Source organism: Belonocnema kinseyi, chromosome 5 (genome assembly GCF_010883055.1).
Source record: "Belonocnema kinseyi isolate 2016_QV_RU_SX_M_011 chromosome 5, B_treatae_v1, whole genome shotgun sequence".
NCBI classification, from domain to species: domain Eukaryota; kingdom Metazoa; phylum Arthropoda; class Insecta; order Hymenoptera; family Cynipidae; genus Belonocnema; species Belonocnema kinseyi.
In genome coordinates, this window is record NC_046661.1 from 81,403,943 (window position 1) to 81,428,887 (window position 24,945).

The 24,945-nt window shown below is 24.4% G+C and overlaps 1 protein-coding gene across 1 annotated transcript in view; it reads right to left on the reverse strand.

The window, feature by feature from the left end:
- LOC117172713 (F-box only protein 11) overlaps positions 1–24,945 on the reverse strand; it is a 66,584-nt gene that overhangs the window by 16,175 nt on the left and 25,464 nt on the right. Inside the window, exons 3-6 of the mRNA XM_033360874.1 lie at positions 21,059–22,252; positions 16,069–16,590; positions 6,523–6,853; positions 189–409 (exon numbers count right to left, since the gene is read on the reverse strand). Coding sequence (XP_033216765.1) covers positions 189–409; positions 6,523–6,853; positions 16,069–16,590; positions 21,059–22,252 — 2,268 coding nt within the window. The remainder of the gene's footprint in view (positions 1–188; positions 410–6,522; positions 6,854–16,068; positions 16,591–21,058; positions 22,253–24,945) is intronic.

A 24,945-nucleotide genomic window follows, 5' to 3' on the forward strand; every position in this document is an offset into this window, starting at 1 on the left:
CAAGCTCTTTCAATTCGAAATTAATTATTATTGATTCAAAAGTCTGAAAAACTGATACTTAAAACGTTGCTTAATCATGGATTTTCAATTTATTTCTATTTTTAATATTGAAAAATAAAAATAAATGTACTGCTGGTAAATAAACTTATTCGCAGATTTTTTTTAAATACTTTTTTTGTAAAACATACCTTTTCCACCATTGAATATACAAATGCCTCCATCTCGGCCATCAAAGATTTTATTTCTCTTCAAGGTTGGATTGCTGTCCGTTTTGATCCAAACGCCGGCCATTGCGTTATCGAAAATCTCGTTTTGTTCCAGCAAACCCAAGCCACTGTTGTAAACCAAAACACCACCGTTTTGTCCACCCCAAATTTTATTTCCTCTAATTACAGGATTGCTACCGGTCCTAAAATTTAAAAAAAAAAATTAATTCATTCTTTATTTTAATGACTAACTTTTCATTTTTCCTGACCATCAGTCTTTCAACACGCAAATTCGAATCTTGTAACATTTTTAATACAAAATTTTTTATACATAGAATAAAAAAATTTGAAATTCCAAAAACAAAAAAAACATTAATTTATTATTATCACGGAAATCTAAAAAAAATTAATTTCCATTGAATTGAGTAGAAATCAGTAGTTAAGAAGAATTCAAGAGAATTTGAAATAATTTAAAAGAATTCAGGATAAATTAATAAGAATTCAAGGTGAATTCCAAATAAATTCAAATTATAAATTAAACTATAAAATCAATTGCTTTAAAATTTGGTAAAACTTTTGGAAATTTTTCGAAATTTTCAAAAATACTCTTAAAATCTTTCAAATCCTTTGAAATTTCATGAAACATTTTAAAGCTCTTCAAATATTTTAAAGAACCCGAAAACATTTTTAATCCTTCGAAATATTTCAAATCCTTTAAAATTTTTCTAAGTATATTAAAGTTCTTGAAAATTCCTTCGAATTTTTATAAATTTCTTCAAATCTCTAAAATCCTTTGAAATTCCTGGAAACTGTTCAAAGCTCTTGACAATGTTATGGATAAAAATACCTTAAAATTAATCGAATCTTTTGAATTCCCTTGAAACTTTTCAAAGCCCCTAAAAATGCTTTGATTCCTTATTATCTTTCAAAATATGTTAAAATATTTTTAATCCATTAAAATCCCTTTGTAAATTGTTTTAAAATCTTGAAAAATGCTTTAGAATTAAATTTTTTTAAATACCATAAAATCTTTAAAATTCTTAGGAATCATTTCAAATTATTGTAATTTATTAAAAAGACTAATTTTTTTTAATCCCTTACTTCAAATTAAAAACGAAAGATTTTCAAGTATTTAAACACAATTTCAAAGGGACTTTAAAGGTTTAAGAGTATTTTTCTAAATTTAGAAGAATTTTTAAGACCTTTGCAAAATTTTTAAGCGATTTTAAAGGATTTGAAATATTTTATGGTAATTATTTTTAAAACATTCCAAGGGATTTTCAATTTATTTCAGTAATTGTATGTGATTTCATAGGATTTGAAATATTTTAAAAGATTCTAAACAGGATTACCATTTTAATTGAAAAAATAAATTCGCGGTCATTTCTCGGTTTTCTCCCGGTTCGCAAACATTTTTCACGGCCAATGTAAATTTAAAAAATCGAATACTAACGCTGAAAAATTTTCCGCTTGAGGTAATATAAACTGAGCTGCAAATGAAAGCACTCAAAATGGAATTGTTAAATTTTGAACTTTTAAAACTGAAATTTAAAAGTTTTTAATTAAAAAATTTTGTATTCAAATGCTCAATAATTTACGCGTATAAAATAGAAGGTACTAACATTTTTCAATATAAAAAAATATAAGCCCACGTTATCATTTTTAATGCTCTAAATTAAAAAATCAATTAAAGAACTTTAAAATTTTCAAAATTATATAATATTAAGGAATTTTAAGCTAGAAACATCAAATATAGAAAAATTGAAATATTGCAACTGAACACTTTCAAATTAGAAATGCAATTATTTTCTTTTTAAAAAGTGTAAACATCCTTGGAAAGCTTCAAATTTTTATTTAAAAATCTTGAGAAATCTAGGAATTGTGTTATATTTGTTTTAAATTTAAAATTATTTTGGAAATTTTTTCAGAATTTCTAAATATCTGTCAAAATTAATTAAATTTGTTCTACAATTTTCAGAAAATCCTGCAAATTTTAGAAAAATTCTTTCCGATTTGGATGTATAAATAACAATTGACCATTTATTATTTGTAGGCTTCAAAAGAATAAAAACATTTTCTTAAGATTCCTAGGAAAATTAAAAATAATTTTTTATTTTGCAAAATTATTTTAAGAGAATATTTAAAAAGTTTTTCAAAAATTAAACAAAAAAAAATTCAAAAAAGATTCTAGAAGATTTTAAGAAAACTTTCTAAAATTTGCATGATAATTTTTTTATCTTTTAAAAACTCCTAAATATCACTTAAAATTACTTAAATTTTTTCTACAAATTTACATTTGTAAATTATACATCAAAATTTTAAAATTTCACTTACAAATTAAGCATTTTTCGAAATTTTAACGATTCTAGGTTTTCTATGACAAACAATTCAGTTAAAGATTCTTTACTTTTAAATATTTGATTTCAATTTACTTGTCTTAAATAAAAATTCAAATATTGCTAAATATTCAATAAATAATCTTTTTTTTTATCTAAAAATAAAAAATTGAATGGGTTAAAGATTGAATATTTTAGACTGAAACAATATTTTAAATTTAATAAAATCCTTTAATTATGAATATATTATTATCAAGTTATTTTTAAGTTGAAAATAGTTTATAAACTTTCAGTCACACGTTCACATTTGTTTAATGACTAAGAATTCCAAATTGAAACTCTTTGAAATCATATAAAATTTCTGAAATCAATTAAAAATTCGTTGGAATATTTATAAAAGCCCTAAAATATTTCAAATCCTTTGATTCCTTATTACCGTTTAAAATATATTAAAATATTTTAAATCCTTTACAATTTATTTGAAATTTTTTGAAAGCTCTAGAGAATTAAAAAAAGCCCTAAGATATTTTTATTTCTTTGATATCTTTTCTAACTTCAAAGCTTTTGAAAATTCTAAAATATATTAAAATATTTAAAATCTTTTAAAATCACTTCCTTTTTTTTTTTTGAAGATCTTTAATTTTTTTTTAATAAATTAAAATATTTTTAATTCTTTGACGTCACGTGAAGTTTTTCAACGTTATTGAAAATGCCTTAAAATCTTTTGAAATACCCTAAAATATTACAACTCTTTTGAAATCCCGTTAAATTACTGAAATCAAATAAAAATTCTTTGGAATCATTTGAAATACCCTAAAATATTTCTTACTCTTTGAAATCATATAAAATAACTGAAATCCATTGAACATTCCTTGAATCTTTTAAAATATCTTTAAATATTAAAAATCCTTTAAAATCCCTCTGAAATTTAAAAAAAAAATCTTGAGTATGCTTTAATATTTTTTTTTAAATATCCTAAAATTTTTTTAATCCTTTGAAATCCCTTCAAATTATTGAAATCGTTATCAATATTTCTTGGAATTTCTTAAATTTTTCTAAAATATTTGAATTCAAAACCTTTGACTCCTGGTAATCTTTTAAAATATCTTAAAATATTTCAAATTCTTTGAAATCATATAAAATTACTGACATAAATTGAAAATTCCTTGGAATCCTTTAAAATATCTTAAAATATTTCAAATCCTTTAAAATCCCTCTCAAATAAAAAAAAAATCTTAAAAATGCTTTAACATTTTTTTAAATACCCAACAAAAATTTTAATCCTATGAATCACATAAAATTACTAAAATCAATTGAAAATTTCTTGGGTATTTTAAAATAACCTAAATAATTCAAAATCCTGGGAAATCCCGCTCAACTACTGAAATCAAATAAAAATTCTTTAGAATATTTAAAAATGCCCAAAAATATTTCAAGTCTTTTTAAATCATATAAAATCACTGACATCAATAGAAAAATTCCTTGGAATCTTTTAAAATATCTTAAAATATTTAAAATCCATTTGATATTTAAAAAAAATTAATAAAAGTGCTTTAAAATTTGGTTAAATACTTTAAAATTTTGTAAATCTTTGAAATCCCATGAAACTTTTTAAAGCTCTTGAAATCTTTGAAAATATCCTTAAACCTTTTTAATCCTTTGTAATATCCTTTCAAATTATTAAAATCTTTAACAATATTTCTTGAAATCTCTTAAATTTTTCTAAAATATTTAAATTCGAACCCTTTGATTCCTGGTAATCTTTTTAAATATCTTAAACTATTTCAAATCCTTTGAAATCATATAAAATTACTGGAATCAATTGAAAATCCCTTGGAATCTTTTTTAAATACCTCAAACTATTTCAAATTCTTTAAAATCACTTAAAAATTTTGCAAAGCTCTTAAAAATTCTTCTGAATTTTGAAAAATATCCTTAAACCTTTAAAATCCTTTGAAACCCCATTGAACTTTTCAAATCTCTTGAAATATTTTAAAACATGTTCAATCCTTTTCAAATCACTTAAAAATGCATCAGAATTTTTCGAAATATCTTAAAATATTTCAAATCCTTTGATGCCTTTGTAATCTTTTAAAATATTTAAAACCCTTTAAAATTCCTTGCAATTTTTTTTTAAATACTCTCAAATCTTTCGTTTTTAATTTGAAATTTTGTTGAAAATCTTAAAAATGCTTTTGAATTTTTTTAGATATTCTCAAAGCTCTTGAAATCTTTTAAAATATCTTAAAACATTTCAAATCCTTTAAAATAGCTTAAAACATTTTAAAAAATTTTTAATTCTTAGAAATCATTTCAAATTATTGTAATTTATTAAAAAGACTTTAACTTTTTTTAAATCCCTTACTTTCCCTGACTCGGGGTGTCCGTTTTCATGAAAGAAAAAAATTCCCGGTCACTTTCCCGTTCGAAAACATTTTTCACGGTCAATAAAATTTAAAAAAATCGAACTCTGATGCCAAAATTGTTTACATTTTAAGTAATAAAAACAGAACTGCAAATGAAAGCATACTCAAAGTGAAACTCTTGAATTTAAAACTTTTCAAACTGAAGTTTAAAATCTGTTTAATTCAAAAATGTTGTATTCAAACTCCCAATAATTGGCACGTTTAAAATGGAAGCTACTGACACTTTGCAACTAAACAATTTAAAATTAAATGCAGTTAAACAGTCAAATTAAAAATATAAATTTTTATAAATTATAGAGTTTCACAGATTCAGATTCACTTCCACAAATATAAATCGACGTTATCATTTTCAATGCTCTAAATTGTAGAATAAATCAATACATTCATAAATTGTCAAATTTAAATCATTTTACGTATTTTAAGCTAGAAACCTAAAAAATAAAACGATTAATTTTTTTCTATAAACTGAAACACTTCTGAAATTAAAATTGATTCTTATTTTAAATAGTTTAAAAAACCTTAAAATGCTTCAAAATTTTGTTTAAAAATCTTGAAATATTTACATGTTGTTTGACATTTTTACAAATTTTTAATTATTTTAATTTTTTTCAGAATTTCTAAACATCTTTCAAAACTATTCGAATTTTTTCTAGAAATTTGTTTTAAACCCAGCCAAGCTGAAAAAAAATTTCTTTAAAATCCTTCAAATTTATTTTGAATAATTTTGTTAATCTTTTTAAATATTCTCTTCAAATTAATTTTTCGAAATAAAAAATCATTTTCAATGTTCCTATGAAATATGTTTTTTATTCTTCTGAAGCCTTTCAATATTCGTAAAAAGCTTATACATTTTTTGTTCTACACCTGCCAAAATCTATATTTGTTTTTAAATCAGGCCGTTTAAATTATTTGAAATCATTTCAAATTTTTAATTCATTTTGAATTTGTTCAAAACTTTAAATATTTAATTTAAAATTACTGGTTTTAAATAAAAAATCATATATTTCTAAATATTAAAAATCTAAATAATAAATATTTGTTTGATGTTATTTGAAAATTGAAAATAGTTTATAAAGTTTCAATCGGACGATTACATTTGTTCAACTTATAAGACTCTCTAATTTAAACAGTTTAATGTTTAACATTAAAATCTGAAAAATCGAAAATTGTGAACTAATTCCAAATCTTCTTGTAAAATCATTTATTATTTACTTTTTAAATCATAAAATACAGAGCAATTTTATCAAAAATCTTAGACTTTAAACGCTTCTAAATTTTAATTCTTGACAGTTTTTCAAACTGAATTTTCAAATTCTTTAAATTAAAATTTACACTCAAAAATTAAAAACCTAAAATAAAAATTACGCATTATAAACTGAATAATATCAGAGTCGAAAAAGATCACACTTTAATTATTTAAAAAACGGTTGAAATAAAAAAAATGTGGACAGAATTTTTTCTCCTAAAAAAATGGTAAAATTTCCGGTCAAAAAATAAATTCACTGTCATTTCCCGGTTTCCTGGTCCAGCGGCTAAAATGAATGACCAAGTTACCTGATTTGGACGCCCGAGTAAAGATGATTGAAGATGTCGTTATCCTCAAGTTTCCCGTGTCCATTGTCGTAAAAATAAACACCAACTTGCTTCCCACTGTGAATTCGATTCCTCCTCAAAACGGGCTGCGATCCAGTCGTAATCCAAACCCCGGCCAAAGTGTTGGCAAACACTTCATTCTCCTCAATCAAGCCTTGTCCCTTCTCGTGCACATAAATACCACCATGCTGTCCATGGTGTATTTTATTATGTCTCACGATCGGATCCGAATTCGTTCGGATTTGAATTCCCGCTAACGCATTTCCGTAAATGTCGTTGTGCTCGATCAAACCTGGAGCACAAAAATATTACTCAGTCATTGTCACTTATCTTCAGACGATATTTACTTGCAAAATTCCAGATTGTCCTCGATTCTCGTCCAAGGGGAAATATTTGGGCAAAATATTATTGTACATAAAGAGGGGCAGATCACTCCTAAAATCTGATCTACAATTCTTCAAAGGAAATCTTTGAAAATTTGGTGAAATATTTGAAATCTTTTTTAAAATGTCTGATATCTGTGAACATTTTTTTAATCTTTGGAAATCTACTTCAAATTTTTCATTTTAGCATGTATGACTTAATGAAAATTAATCTAAACCACAGATATCTTTTTTAAATAAATAAAATAATAATTTTTGATTTTAAGTTTAAGTAATATGATTTATAGACCCTGTTTTCACAAAAAAAGGTGGCGATTCAGCAGACGATTTCAAATTTCCCGTAATTTCCCGGTCAAGTTTTTCTATTTTCCCGGTCAACTAAAAGTAAAATATTCATATTTGTCGCAAAGGCCATTTATTTTAACCCTTTCCGGCATACATTTTTCAGGGAAATGAGTTTTCATGAAAATTGGTACATAGGGGTTTTTGGGGTCGCTGATTACGAATCTGAACTCAGATTTAGAACATTCAAAATGGTGGATCCAATATGGCGACTTAAATTTGGAATATTATTGGATTTTTTTTAGAATTGGTATACAGAGGTTTTTTGGAGTCGCTAATAGATTTTTAAAAACTCAAAATGGCGGATCCAATATGGCGGCCAGAATTTGGAATATTTTTTTTTTAATTGGTGTACAGGGGTTTTTGATATCTCTGATACCAAAAACACAGGCACAGGCAGGGGGTCGCTGATCTTGAATCTGTATTAAAAATGACAAATATTTAGAATATTGAGGTTTGAAAAAATATACACCTACTCACCTAAAACATAGATTAGTACCAATTTTCTGAATTTTCAAAATCTAAATTCAGAGAATCTTGATCAGAGACCCCAAAAATCCTTGTACACTAATATTAAAAAAATCCAGAAAACTGTATTATTTTTACCGCCATATTGGATCCGCCATTTTGAGTTTTTTAAAATCTGATTTCAGATTCGTGATCAGTGACCCCGAAAACCTCTGTATACCAATTTTCAGAAAAAAAATCCAAAAATATTCCAAGTTTCTGGCGCTATCTTGGATCCACGATTTTAAATTTCCAAAATCTGAGTTCATATTCGTGATCAATGACCCCAAAAACCCCTGTATGCCAATTTTCAGATAAAATCCAAAAATATTCCCAATTTCGGCAGCTATATTGAATCCGCCATTTTGAATTTTCAAAATATGAGTCCAGATTCGTATTCAGCGACCCCAAAAACCCTTAAGTACCCATTTTCATAAGGATATAATGAAACATTTTTTCAAATAATAAATTTTGTCAACAAAAAAGGCTTTTCTTCATCTTTGTTTATAAGTATTAACAAATTATTTTAAAAATTTAGACCCTTCGCACAAAAATTTCAATTTTCTATCATCCTGCGAGCATGAAATTAAAAAAAAAAAACCAGCGTAAAATCCAATAAAAACTACCGCAAAAAAAGTTAAATCATGACGTTTATGCCGAACATGCTTTAACACAACAGAGCAAAAATTGTGAAAATAATTAATTTTCAAATAAAATGATGAATCTTTAACTGAAATAGTGCAATTTTAAACCAAACAGATTAATTTTCAAACAAAAAATTAATTTTAGACCAAAAAAAAACAATTTTTCAACAAAATACATAAATTCCCGGCTCGCAAAAATTTTTCACGGCCAATAATAGAAAAAATAACAATTTCACTCACAAATAAAAATTCATTTGAAAATAAAAAATAAAATTCTAACATTCAGAGTTTAAAAGTTCTTTGAAATTTCAACAATTCAAAGCCTTCTATGTCAAATAATTCAGTTTCAATTTGTATACTTTTAAATATTTGGTTTTAATTTAATCGTTTTAAATAAACAGTCAAAATATTGCTAAATATTATATAATTATACTTTGTCTTAATTAAAAAATTTTAAATTTATTCATGTTAAAAATGTAACATATTAAACTCAAACAATATTTCAAATTTAATGAAATTCTTTTAAAATTATCTTAAAATCTTATCTTTTAAAATCTTAAAATCTGAAAGTTCTTGAATTTTTAACATATTCAGAATCTTTTTGTCAAATCAATTATTGTTCAATTTTTAATACTTAAAGTACAGATCCATTTTGAAAATATTTCATTCACAGTTGATAAAGTAAAAATGGTTCTTTTCCAAAATTCTCAACTTCAAACGCTTGTACTTTTTACGCGTTTAAGTCTTCAGGACTGCATTTTAAAATTCTTTCAATTAAAAACATAAGCTTAAAAATAAAAATGGAAAATTTGTTAAGTAAAAGATTTTCGAATGATATATTATGAACTGAATATCATGATTTAAAAAATATAATTAACCTAACTAAGTTTTTAACACTTTTGAAATCGAACTTGGACAGATTTTTGTTTTAAAGATTTGTAAAATTCCTGGTCAAAACATAAATTCACAAAAAACAGTTGAATTTTGAAATAGAAAAAAAATCAATTTTTAGCTGAAAATAGAATATTAAACATTTCTGGTAAAAAGCAAGAATTTTCATCTTAAATGATAAATTGTCAAAGAAAATGACGAATCATCAACTGAAATAGTTGAATTTAAAAAAAAATGATTTTTCATCTAAATTAATGAATTTTTAATTAAAATTATGAATCTTCAACAAAAAAGATTTATTTTCAAAAAATAGATTAATTTTTAAACAATAAGATTAATTTCATACGAAAAAGACGAATTTTCCACAACCTAAATGAATTTTCCAAAAATTAATTTAATTTTCATCCAAAAAAAATAAAATTTCAAACAAAAATAGAATAGTTAATTTTTCCGTTATAAATTTAATTCTCAACAAAAAAATCGGATTTTCAGAAAAATAATGAAATTTTCGGTAGAAAAAATCCTTTTGCCCAAAGAAAAAACAATTGTTCAATAAAATAGCTCATTTTTCAACCAAAGAAATGAACATTAAGTTAAATGATGAATTTTCAATAAAAAAATAATAATTTTCGAAAAGTTTATTTTTTAACCAAGTAAATTTATTTATAACCTAAGTCGAATTTGTAACTGAAATAATTAATATTTAACTGGAGTACTTGAATTTTCAACCAACAAGAAGAATTTTTGAACAAGAAGAGTAACTTTCAAAGAAAAAAATTATTTCCGACCAAAAAAAATTAATTTTCAACCAATAAAGACGATTTTTTAAAATATAATACACGAATTTTCAACGAAATAAATGAATTTTCAATTTAAGAAAAAAAATTTACATCCAAATTGTAAAAGTTTCTCCTACAAAAGGTGAATTTTCCATCCAAAATGAAACGATTAAATTTTTAGTTGAAAAAATTAGCTTTCAATCAAACAAACTGATGAATTTTCAACTAAAATTATGAATCTTCAAATCGAATAGTTGAATTTTTGGTTTACCTACTAAGCAGCTGATTTTTCAACCTGTAAGATTAATTTTCTGTAAGAAAAAGAGATAATTTTTTTCTAACCAAAAATACTATTTTTCAATGAAATACATAAATTCTCAATCAAATGGTTGAAATTTCCACTAAGAAACATTAATTTCTATCCAAATAGTTTAATTTTTAACTAAAAAAAAATATCAATTTTCAACCAAATGGTTCAATCTTGATTAATTTCTGAATAATTAAATCATTTTTACCAAAAAATACGAACTTTCAAACAAAATTTACAATTTCAAATAAAGTGATTAATTTTCATTTAAAATGATAACTCTAAACTGGAGTACTTGAATTTTAAACCAAAAATATCATGATTTTCTACAAAAATTTGAATTTTCAATAAAAAAAAGTTTATTTTCTACTTAATAGTTTAATTTCCTACCAAATTGTTGAATTTTCAACCCCAAACTATGAATTTTCTATCAAAAATATAAATTCACTACCAAATAATTTAATTTTCTACAAAACTGTTGAATTTTCAATAAAAAAATATGAATTTTCTGCAAAAAAATATCAATTTTCAACAAAAAAGTTGATTTTTTAGCAAAAATTGGAATTTTTCAGCAAGAAATCTGATTTTTTACTGAATAGTTTCATTTCCTACCAAATTGTTGAATTTTGAAGCTAGAAAAAATATTTTTCGTACAAAAGTATGAAATTTTTACAAAAAAAAAGTTGATTTTCTAGTAAATATTTCGACGTACTACCAAATTGTTGAATTCTCAAGCCAAAAAATATTAATTTTCTACAAGAGAAAGAATATTCTACAAAAAATTTGAATTTGCAAAAAAAAAAAGTTAATTTTATACTTAATAGTTTAATTTCTTACCAAATTGTTTAATTTTCTACCAAATAGTTTAATCTCCTATCAAACAGTTTATTTTCCTAAAAAATCGTTGAATTTTCAAACCAGAAAAGAACATTTTTCTATCAAAAACATGAATTTTTTAACAAAGTTTATTTTTTACCACCTTTAAATTGCCAAAAAATTAATTTTCACCGAAAAATACGACAAAATTGAGGTTAAATTTTTAGTTGAAAAAATGTATGTTTAACCAAAATGATGAATTTTTAACTAAAATAATTGAATTTTCAACTGGAATCGTGACATTATCAGTTATAGAAAAAATAATAATTTTCACAATTTCACTCACAAATAAATTTTTTCTTAAAAGACCAGTTAAAATTTTAACATTCAAAGTTTCAGGTTGTTTAATTTTAAATATTTGTTTTCAATGCATTCGACATAAATAAGCAGCCAAATATTGCTAATTATTAAATAATTATTCTTTTTCATAATTAAAAAAATTTGAAATTGAATGGATCAAAAATTGAATATTTTAAGTTGAAAAAATATTTTAAATTCAGTGAAAGCCTTTATTACAAGTACATTATTATGAAGTAATTTTTAAGTTAAAAATTCCCTCTACAAATCCAGAATTTTCCAAAATTCTCCATTTCAAACAATTGTAAGAATTAATTTTTTTTGTGAAATTCCCTGTTCCAATTCACAATTCAATTTTGTTTCAAAAATATCATCTCCTTTCAATAGAGAATAAAACTTTGTTTGAAAAATTAAATTTTCCACTCAGAATTGTTTATTTTCTTAGATAAATTCCAGTTCCAACCCAAAATTGGCCAAACACTGAAAATTCCTTGTACAAATTCGAAATTTCAATATTTTTCAAATTATATAATTAGAAGTAGAATTTAGAATTAGAATTCCTTGGATTTAAAGTTCCTGTTCCAAATCAGAATTTTATTCCTTTTCGAAAATTCCCAGCACCAGCTCGGAATTTGCTAAATTTGGAAATTCCCGTTTCCAAGTCAGAATTATTGTTATTTTGGAGAAATTCCAGTTCCAACTATAAATTTGTAAAAAAACAAGAAAATTCCCTGTTCAAATAGAAAGTTAAATTATTTTAATTTTAAATAGTTTAAGAATCCTTAAAATGATTCAAAATTTTATTTCAAAACCTTAAAACATCTACATGTTCTTTTACATTTTTTGAAATTATTTTTTTTTTTCAATTCTGCCAAATTAAAGAAATTTTCTTAAAATCTTCCATATTCACTTTTGACAATTCTGTAAATCTTTATAAATCTTCTTCTCTGTTCTCTTAGAATTAGTTTATTAAAATAATTTTAAAATACCTCGTTTCAAAACAGGATAACAATTTTTTTTTCCAATGAAAATAGTTATTCCGCAGGAATCAATTTTAATTCCATCTCAGAATTGGTCAAAAATATAAATTCCCAGTTCAATTCCAAAATTTTAATTCTTCAAGAAAATTCTTCATTTCATCTCAGAAATGGATTTCTTTAAAAAAATCTTTTTCAGATCAAGAATTTTAATTCTTTTCGAAAATTCTCCATTTTAAATAAAAATTGAAATTTTTTGTAAAATTCCCTTTTCCAATTCATAATTTAAATTTTCTTCGAAACTGCCTCGTTTCATCTAAGAATTATAATTTTGTTTAAAAAAAATTCAATTTTCCATTCAGAATTTTTATTCTCCTGGATAAATTCCAGTTCTAACCCGAAATTGGTTAAAAATTGATAATTCCTTATTTAAATTAGGAATTATAATACATTTCGAATTATATTATTAGAAGCTGAATTTAGAATTAGAATTATTTGGAAAAAGTTCCTGTTCCAATTCAGAATTTTATTCCTTTTCGAGAATTCCTAGCACGTTTCCAAGTCATAATTATTAGTATTCAAGATACATTTCAGTTCCAACTATAAATTTATAAGAAATTGAAAGTTCCCTGTTCAAATTAAAATGATCTTTAATTTAAATAGTTTAAAAATCCTTAAAATGCTTTGAAATTCTCTTTCAAAATCTTGAAACACCCAAATGTTGTTTTACATTTTTTCAAATTAATTTTTTTTTAATTGTGCTAAATTAAAGAAATTTTCTTAAAATCTTCCACGTTCATTTTTGACAATTTTGTAAATCTTTATAAATCTTCTTAAATATTTTCTTAAAATTAGTTTATTAAAGTAAAAAATCATTTTCAATTTTCCTCAGAAATGTTTCTTCTTCTTCTGAAGCCTGTCGAAATTCTTTAAAAACTTCAACATTTTTTGTCCGAAATCTGCCAAACTCTATATTTTGTTTTAAATTAGGCAGTGCACTATTTGCACCGAAATTTTGATAAGAATAGTCGAATTTTGTTGGTACGTATAGACACTTCGTTTAAATTGTTTTAAATCTTGTCAAATTTTAAGTAATTTTGAATTTTTTTAAAGCATAATTGATGCTCAATTGTTATTTAAACATCAAAATTCAACAATTTGACTTATAAATTAAATTTTGTTAAATAGAAAAATTAAAATTGTAACGTTGAAAGTTTAGTTTTTTTGTTTAGTTTTGAATATTTAATTTATAATTACTGATTTAAAATTAATAGTCAGATATTTTTAAATATTAAATAACTGTTCTTATTCTTAATTGAAAAATTTTAAATTACATGATTTGAAAACGAAAGATTTTGTTCTGAAATTACATTTGAAAATTAATAAAGATCTTTAATTATAAATATATTATTTTGAAGTTTAATTGTAAACGTTAAAACTATAAATTTGTAAAAAAAATTGAAAGTTCCCTCTTCAAATTAAAAGCTAAATTATTTTTATTTTAAACAGTCTAAAAATGCTTAAAACGCTTTTGGGATTTGATTTCAAATTCTTGAAATATCTACATGTTGTTTTAGATTTTTCAAATTAATTTTTTTTAATTCTGCTAAATTAGAGAAATTTTCTTAAAAGCTGGCATTCATTTTTGAAAATTTTGTAAATCGATCAAATTTTTTCAAAACGCACTTTGTCATTAAGATTAAGTTCCAAAAATATAAATCAACGTTTTCAAAATTATATTAAGTAATTTTAAGCTAGAAAGATAATTTTTTTAAGTTAACAGTTCTTAAGTCAGAAGTTCAATTATTTTTATTTTAAAAAGTCTAGACATCCTTAAAAAGCTTTAAAATTTTATTTCAAAATCTTAAAAAATCTAGAAGTGGTTTTAAATTTTTCCAAATTCAAAATCATTTTTGAATTTTTTGTCAGAACTTTTAAATAAATTTCAAAATGAATTGAATATATTCCATAACTTTTAGAAAATCCTACAAATTGAAAAAAAAATTAATTTGAATTTATAAATAACAATAGAACATTTATTATTTGTAAAAATATTAGAATAATTTTAAGAGCTATTTAGAAGTTTTAAAAAGAATCGTATTAAATTTAAAACTTGAAATCATTTGAAATACTTACAGCTGAATTTAAAATAAAACTGAGATTTTGGAGATTTCAAAGAAAAAATTAAGAATTTTTTTAAGAATTGAGAAAGACTACAAAAGAATAAAAATTTTCTGAAGATTCTTAGGAAAATTGAAAATGATTTTTCACTTTGAAAAATTATTGTAGCAGAAAGTTTGAGAAGATTGGAAAGAGATTTAAGAAATGATCAAAGAAGAACATGGAAAATTTTAAGGATTTTATTTAATTTCCTGGATTTTCAAAAATTATAGGAAAATTTCGATTAATTTTGAAATATATTTAGATGTTCTGAAAAAATGTTAACACACTTCGTTTAAATTGCTTGAAAATTTTTCTTCATTAAGAAATTTCAAATTAAATGGGATAAAAATTAAATAATTTAGACTCACAATATTTTTAATCTAATAAAAACCTTTAATTATGACTATATCATTATGGATTTATTTTTAAGTTGAAAATAGCAAAACCCACATTTACATTTTTTAATAGCTGAAAAAATTAATAGAAATAATATATTAATAAATTTATTTATTGAATTTGATATAAAAAAATAATAAATAAAATTTTCAACTTCAAAAACTTTTGATTTTTAGTTGTTTAAATCCTCATAACTGCACTTTAATTATTTAAAAAACTGCTGAAATCGAACTTGGGCAGAATTTTCTTCTGAAAATTCGTAAAATTTCCGGTTTGCCGGTCCAGCGGCCATCTTATTTTTTATAAAAAAATCTTCGATTTTAAAAACTTCAAATTTTTAATTTTTTTAACCTTTAAAACTGCATTTTAAAATTCTTTAAATTAAAATATATGCTTAGAAATAAAAAATCTAAAATGGGAAATTTTTTAATTAAAAGATTTTCAAAATTGATCATTCTAAACTAAATGATATAATCATTTATAAAAATCACAATTAAATAAAAATTGTTCAAAAACGGTTAAAATCAAAGTTGGACAAAATTTTTGTAAAACTCCCGGTAAAAAAAATATAATCACGGTCATTTCCCGGTTTTCCCCGGTCCCAAAAAACTTTAATTCTTTTAAGCTTTCAAAACTGAATTTTAAAATTCTTTAAACTAAAATATACACTTAAAAATCTAAAATGGCAAATTTTTTAAGTAAAAGATTTTCGAATTACGCATTATAAACTGAATAATATAATAACTGAAAAAAATCACAGTCTAACTAATTATTAAAAAACAAAAAACTATATTAAAGTCAAAGAAAAAGTAGGAGAATTTTTTCTATCTCTAAAAATTTGTAAAATTCCCGTAAAAAAAAAATATTAAAGCTCCTGAGAAGAATGCTTGATTATTTACCAAATAAATAAATAAATAAATAAATGAATGAATAAATAAATCTCACCTCTGCCCTCGCCAAATATGTATACGCCACCCTGATGTCCATTATAAATTTCATTTCTCCGTATCGTCGGATTCGAATTCGAGGTGATCCAAACTCCAGCGAAATTATTCGAGTGGATTTTGTTATCAATAAATTGTCCTAATCCATTTTCATGCACGTAGATTCCTCCCGTCTGGCCGTGATGAATTTCACAATGCACCACTGTCGGATTGGCGCCAGCCTTAACTTCAAATCCGGCAATTCGATTATTGTGAATGTCGTTCGCCTCAAAATAGCCGAGTCCATTGTCGAACGTGAAAATGCCGACGTCTCGACCATGGTGAATGTGATTCCGTCGCATTATCGGATTCGCGTAATTTTTCACCCAAATTCCCGCGAGGGCGTTCCGCGAAATTTCGTTGTCTTCGTAGGTGCCCTGTGCATAATCGGTCACGTAGAGTCCGACATTTTCGCAGTCGGAGATGTCGCAATTTTTCACCACGGGATTCGCTCCCAGACCGGACACGCAAACGGCTGCACCAACTGTTCAAAAGAAATTTAATTTTTATTTATTCTGTCTTCACATTCTTCAGTTGGACTATCAGAAAAATTTCTGACTAATCCTTGACTGAGTGATTAATATTTTTTTTAAATTAAATATTGAATCTTTTATAGATAGAGTAAAGGAAGTTTATATTTATACATTTTTAATTTATTATTCGCGGAGCTTCCATATCCTAATTTACTTGAAAAAATTCCTATTTAAAAAAAAAATACCAAAACTGACTAATTTCTAATCTAAAAAGTGACAAATGTTCTTACCCATTTTAAAGAAATCAAGAGAATTCGATAAAATTTAGAAAAATTTCATGTTAATTTCAACGAATTTTGGATAAATTCACAAGACCTTAAAGCAATTAAAAAAAAAATTAATTCAATTTATTTAATTAAAATTGGATTTAATTTTGAGAAATTTAAAGGAAATGAGAAGAAGTCGATAATTTTCATAAAAATTCAAGGTGAACTACAAAAAATCCAAGTAAATTAAAAAAATGTAAGTGATATCAAAAAAAGAATTTAAAAAATCTAAAAACTTCAATTGATTTCAGTAAAATTGGAATTTAATAGAAGTGATAAGAATCCGATGATTTTCATAAATATTCAAGGTGAACTAAAAAATCCAAGTTATCTGCAAAAATTTAAGTGAATTTTAAACAATTAAAAAATATGGAAAAATTCCTTGAATTTACACTAAGTTTGAAATTTGTTTGAAAAATTTGAAGGTAATTCAAAAGAATTCGATGAAATTGATATAAATTTCACGTTAATTTTAATGAATTCAGGATAAATAAAAATGAATTGAATACAAAATTTCATTGATTTCAGTAGAACTGGAGTAAATTTAGAGGAATTTAAAGGAAATGAGGAGAATTCGATGATTTTTTTAAAATTCAAGGTGAACTAAAAAAAAATCCAAGTGAACTGGAAAAATTTATTTGAATTTTAAACAATTAAAAAATATGGAAAAATTCCTTGAATTTACAATAAGTTTAAAATTCGTTTAAGAAAAGGCAAGGAAATTCAAAAGAATTCGATAAATTTTAGAAGAATTCCATATTAATTCTAACCAATTCAGGATAAATTCGTAAGACTTCAAAAAAATTAAAGTTAAACTCAAAATAATTCAAATAAGTTCAAACAAATTCAAAAAATCCCAAACATTTCATTGATCTCAGAAAAATTGGAGTTAATTTAGAGGAATTTAAAAAATATATATATAAAAAAATTCGGTTATTTACATAAAAATTCAAGGTGAACTAAAAAAAATACAAGTAAATTAAAAACAAATAAAACACATGAAAAAAAATTTTGAATTCGCTAATTTTTAATTTGAATGAATTCAGAATAAATTAAAATAAATTGAAAAAAATTCAACAAATTTCATTGATTTCAGTAAAACTGGAGTGAATTCAGAAGAATTTAAAGGAAATGAGGAGAATTCGATGATTTTTTTTTAATTCAAGGTGAACTTTAAAAAAATCAAGTGAAGAAAAAAAAATTTAAGTGAATTTAAAAAAATATAAAAATATGGGAAAATTCCTTGAATTCACACTAAGTTTGAAATGTTTTTGAAAAAATTCAAGGGAATTCAAAAGAATTAGATGAAATTGATTTGAATTTCACGTTAATTTGAATGAATTCAGTATAAATTAAAATGAATTGAAAAAATTCCAAAAATTCCATTGATTTCAGTAAAACTGTAGTAAAATTGGGAGAATTTAAAGGAAATGAGGAGAATTCGATGTTTTTTTTTTAATTCAAGGTGAACTAAAAAAAATCCAAGTGAATTGGAAAAATTTAAGTGAATTTTAAACAATTAAAAAATATGGAGAAATTCCTTGAATTTACACTAAGTTTAAAATGCATTTGAAAAATTTCAAGGGGATTCAAAAGAATTCGATGAAATTTATAAGAATTTCATATTAATTCTAAACAATTCAGGGTAAATTAAAATGAATTTTAAAAAATTTCATTGATTTCGGTAAAACTAGAGTAAATTTAGAGGAATTTAAAGGAAATGAAGAGAATTCTATGATTTTTTTAAATTCAAGGCGAACTATAAAAATCCAATTGAACTGAAAAAATTTAAGTGAATTTTAAACAGTTAAAAAATATGGAAAAATTCCTTAAATTTGCACTAAGTTTGATATGCGCTTGAAAAACAATCAAGGGAATTCAAAAGAATTTAATGAAATTCATAAGAATTTCACGTTATTTTAATGAATTCAAAAGAAACTCAAAATATAAAAAATATAAAAATATATAAATATAAAAAAATAATAACAAAATATAAACTCAAAAGAATTCAAATGAATTGAGACAAATTAAAAAAATCCCTAACATTTCTTTGATTTCAGAAAAATTGGAATGAATTTAGGGGAATTTAAAAAAAAATCGATGATTTACATAGAAATTCAAGGTGAACTAAAAAAAAATACAAGTGAATTGAAAAGAAACAAAACATGAAGAAAATCGTTAAATTCGATAACTTTTATGAGTAGAAAAAAATTCAAGGGAATTAAAAAGAATTCGATAAAATTCATAACGCTTTCATGCTAATTTTACGAATTCAGGATAAATTCAAATGAATTGAATTTTTTGTTGTTAAATCCAAAAAAATTAATTGATTTCAGTAAAATTAAAGTGAATTTAAAGAAAATGAGAATTCTATGATTGTCATAAAAATGTAAAGTGAACTGAAAGAATCAGAGTGGATTGAAAAATTTAAGAGAATGAAAAACAATTCAAACGTATGCAAAAATTCCTTAAATTCACTAGATTTGAAGTGATTAAAAAAAATGCAAGGGAATTCAAAGGAATTTGATTAAATTAATAATAATTTCATGTTAATTCATAAGACCTCAAAGTACACTTTTTGAAATCTTTGTAAGATTTTTATGAAATCTTTCGAATATTTGGGAAACTTGAAATCGTTTGAAATCTATTATGTTTTTATGAAATCTATGAAATATTTGTGAAACCTTTTGTATTTATTTGAAATCTTTGTGCAATCTGTTTAAATCTCTGTGAAACCTTTGAAATCTTTGAAATATGTTCGAAATCTTTTGAAAAGTTTCTAAACAATTTTTGAAATCGTTAAACATTACTGAAATCAATTGAAAATTCCTTAGAATCTTTTAAAATACCTTAAAATATATAAAATCCTTTAAACTCCCTCTGAAATTTTTAAAAAATCTAAAAAATGCTTTAAATTTGGTTGATAAATGATACCCTCAAATATTTAACATCCTTTGAAATCACATAAAATTACTAAAATCAATTAAAAATTCCTTGGATATTTTAAAATATTTTAAATGATTTCAAATCCTTCGAAATCCCGTTCAACTACTGAAATCAAATTTAAATTCTTTGGAATAATTTAAAATGCCCAAAAATATTTCAAGTCTTTTTAAATCAAATAAAATCACTGAAATCAATTTAAAATTCTTTGTAATCTTTTAAAATACCTTAAAATATATAAAATCCTTTAAACTCCCTCTGAAATTTTTAAAAATTCTAAAAAATGCTTTAAATTTGGTTGTTAAATAATACCCTCAAATATTTAACATCCTTTGAAATCACATAAAATTATAAAAATCAATTGAAAATTCCTTGGATATTTTAAAATATCCTATATGATTTCAAATCCTTCGAAATCCCGTTCAACTACTGAAATAAAATAAAAATGCTTTGGGAATATTTTAAAATGCCCAAAAATATTTCAAATCTTTTTAAATCATATAAAATTACTGAAATCAATGGAAAATTCCTTGTAATCTTTTAAAATACCCTAAAATATTTAAAATCCCTCGGAAATTTTAAAAAAATCTTAAAAATGATTTAAAATTTTTTTAAATACCCTAAATTTTTTTTAATCCTTTTAAATCACATGAAAGTTTTTAAAGCTCTTGCAATCTTTTCTAGAAAATTTTAAGAAAACTTTCTAAAATTTGCATGATAAGTTTTAATCTTTTTAAAATTCTTAACTATCTCTTAAAATTACTCACATTTTTTCTACAAATGTTCTTTATACCAAATTTTCAATATCAAAGGCTTTTATTTTTCATTTGTTCAAGTCTTCAAGAAAGCATTTAAAAATTCTTTAAATTAAAAATGTCAACTCAAAAATAGAAATTTCAACTGGAACATTTTTTTAATTTGAAAAATGTTTAATTACGGATTGTAAGCTAAATAATAGCATAATTGAAAAATTTAACAATTCAACCAATTATTTTCAAACTGTTGAAATCGAACGCGGACAACAGATTTTTCTTATACAAATTTGTAAAATTCCAGGTCAAAACAGAAATGTACTGTTATTTCCCTGTCTAGAATCCACCCTGCACATTTTTTTTCTCTTCAAAATAGTGTAATCGCTCAAGACAAAAAAAAGAAAAAAAAAGAAAAAAAAAAGAAAAAAAATTGTCTGATTAAAAAATCAACTACTCACCAACGCTTGAACTCCTGATAATGCAGTGATCAATAGTCGGACTGCAATTCTCCCCAACCTCAAGACAATAGTGTTTGTGATGTGGCACTGTACTGTTGACATCGGGCGTAAATTTTAGTGTCAGATGACCAGCATACGCGCTTTTAGCACCCTCGATAAACATCACCGTCGACTCGCTCTCCCTCTCCAGAATCACCGACTCGGCAACATTTCCCGATGCCGCTCCAATCAGCGCCACATCATGATCAATCACGAGAAACTCGCCCCGATACGTTCCCGCATGAAGAAACACCAGATGCTGCGGCGGCGGCGCAACTTCTTCCGCGGTTTGTGCCGCAGCAGCACCACCAGCACCACCACTTCCACCCGCACAGCAATTTCCTGAGCTATTACTACTTGTTGTTGTACTGGTGCCGCCACCGGCGCCACCACCAGCGCCACTGCTGCTCGTATTCGGCGATGCGGCAGTTATGGCACTGGCGCTGGTTCGATACTCGTCCGCGTACTCGATCGCGCCCTGGATCGTATTGAAGTAGGGCAAATTGCGCCCCTTCAGTTTCTGCTCCTGAAACCCGGGCCTGACATGCACGCCCCGATACAGCTGGCGAAAGCTCTCCTTCCACGGATTCGGATAGTCCGAGTCGTCGGGCGAGATAAACTCGAATTTGCAGGCCGAGGGATTGAAGAGCGGCAGATCGTATTCGTAGACCTGCTGATAGAGGGACTTCCAGAGCTCGGTGTCGTTCGCGATCGCCTGGAACCGCTTGCAGACCTGGGAAACACGACAGAGATCTTGCTCCATCAGATAGTTGAATATTGTCAGGAGGACTTCGTCCGGCAGCTCGTACTGGAGGTAGTGAGCCGCTGTATTTGTGTTTGTACCGTCGGTGGATAATGAGCAGGTTCGTCGGGGTCGTTTCCTCGCCGGAAGTGATGACGATCCAAAGGTGGCAACGACACTGCTGCCACCTGCTGGCGGCAATGCAGAACTTGTTCCGGGTGCCGGGTCCGGATGTGGGGGACTTTTTCGTCGGAGGTCGTATGGCGAGGAGTGTGAGTGCGACGGGGAAGGCGATGGTGCCGCGACGCCTGACACACTCGGAGATGTTCCTCGACCTCCGCTTCCACCACCCACTCCACCACTTCCTGGTGGGATTTGATTTGATGCCGGACATGGCAAATCGCACGGCTCGGCTGCAAAAGAAATTTCATGCAAAATTAGTCAGGAATGCTGCAAACAAACAAAAAATCCAATTTCAAAATTACAGACTGGCCGTTTTAATAAAAGAAAAAAAATTCCCGTTCATTTCTATTCTAAACATTTTTCCATTTAAAGTAATAAACAACAAATTAAAACATTAAACTTGGAACTTTTTTAAAAAGTTTTTTAATTAAAAAATTGTGTATCCAAATGCTCAATAATTTACACGTGTAAAATGGAAGCTAATAACACTTTTCAACTGAACAATTTTAAATTAAATGCATTTAAACTGCCAAATTCAAAATTTTAAACTTTTATCATTTGTAGAGTTCAACGATTCAAATTAGGTTCCAAAAATATAAATCCACGTTAAAATTTTCAGTACTCTAAATTAAAGAATCAAGCAATGAACTTCAAGTTTTCAAAATTATATTATTTGAAGTTATTTTAGCTAGCCACATTAAAAATTCAAAAATATATTTTTTTTACCTAGAAATTAAATTTTTTAATTTTAAAAGGTTTAAGCATCCTTGGAAATCTTTACAATTTTATTTCAAAATCTTCAGAAATCTAGAAGTGGTTTTAAATTTTTCAAAGTTTGAAATTTTTATAGGAAATTTTAAATATATTTAAAAATTAATTAATTTCGACTACAACTTTTAGAAAATTAAACAATCAAGCAATGAACTTTGACAAAATTTCAAAATTATATTATTTTAATTGTTTTTAAGCTACACATTAAAAATTAAAAAATATTTTTTTTTACCTAGAAATTAAATTTTTTAATTTTAAAAGGTTTAAGCATCCTTGGAAATCTTTACAATTTTATTTCCAAACCTTGAGAAATCTAGAAGTGGTTTTAAATTTTTCAAAGTTTGAAATTTTTATAGGAAATTTTAAATATATTTAAAAATTAATTTAATTTCGACTACAACTTTTAGAAAATTAAACAATCAAGCAATGAACTTTGACAAAATTTCAAAATTATATTATTTTAATTGTTTTTAAGTTACACATTAAAAATTCAAAAATATATATTTTTTTAACTAAAAATTAATTTTTTTAATTTTTAATGGTTTAAGCATCCTTGAAAATATTTACAATTTTATTTCAAAATCTTCAGAAATCTAGAAGTGGTTTTAAATTTTTCAAAGTTTGAAATTTTTATAGGAAATTTTAAATATATTTAAAAATTAATTTAATTTTGACTACAACTTTTAGAAAATTAAACAATCAAGCAATGAACTTTGACAAAATTTCAAAATTATATTATTTTAATTGTTTTTAAGCTACACATTAAAAATAAAAAATATTTTTTTTTTTTACCTAGAAATTAAATTTTTTAATTTTAAAAGGTTTAAGCATCCTTGGAAATCTTTACAATTTTATTTCCAAACCTTGAGAAATCTAGAAGTGGTTTTAAATTTTTCAAAGTTTGAAATTTTTATAGGAAATTTTAAATATATTTAAAAATTAATTAAATTTCGACTACAACTTTTAGAAAATTAAACAATCAAGCAATGAACTTTGACAAAATTTCAAAATTATATTATTTTAATTGTTTTTGAGTTACACATTAAAAATTCAAAAATATATTTTTTTTAACTAAAAATTAAATTTTTTTATTTTTAATGGTTTAAGCATCCTTGAAAATATTTACAATTTTTATTTCAAAATCTTCAGAAATCTTGAAGTGATTTAAAATTGTTCCAAATTTAAATTCGGAAATTTTAAATATATTAAAAAATGAATTGCATTTTTTCTAAAACATTTAGAAAATTAAACAATCAAGCAATGAAGTTGACAAATTTTCGAAATAATATTATTTTAATTGATTTTAAGCTACACATTAAAAATTCAAAAATATTTTTGTTTAACTGAAAATAAATTTTTTAAATGGTTTAAGGATCCTTTAAAAGCTGTACAATTCTATTTAAAAATCTTGAGAAATCTAGAAGTAGCTTTAAATTTTTCCAAAGTAAAAATAATTTTTGAAATTTTTTTCCGGAAATTTTAAATAGATTTGAAAATGAATTGAATTTTTTCTACAACTTTTAGGAAATTCACAAAATATTTTTTTAAACCAAAAATTACATTATTGTTTTACAATTTTATTTCAAAGTCTTCAGAACTCTAGAAGTGGTTTTAAATTTTTCCAAATTTAAAATAATTTTTGAAATTTTGTTGTTGAAATTTTAAATATATTTAAAAATGAATTGAATTTTTCTACTACTTTTAGAAAATTAAACAATCAAGCAATGAACTTGACATATTTTCAAAATTATATTATTTTAAGTGATTTTAAGCTAGACACAAAAAAATCAAAATAATTTTTTTTTTGACTTAACAGTTCTAAGATTAAATTATTTAATGGCTAAAAAAATTAATAGAAATAATATTTTAATCAATTTATTGATTAAATTCGATATGAAAAATAATATAAAAGAAGAACTAAAACTTTGAATTAAAAATATTTTATTGATGAATCATTAAAACATTTTTAAAATAAAATTATCGGACTAAATTATATATTAATTTCAATTCTTATTAAGTCTTTCGAATTGAAACAGATCTATTTAAAAAATTATTTATTTATTTATATTTACAGTTGATAATATAAAACTATCTTTATCAAAAATTTTCAACTTCAAATGCTTTTAATTTTTAATTGTTTCAATCTTCAAGA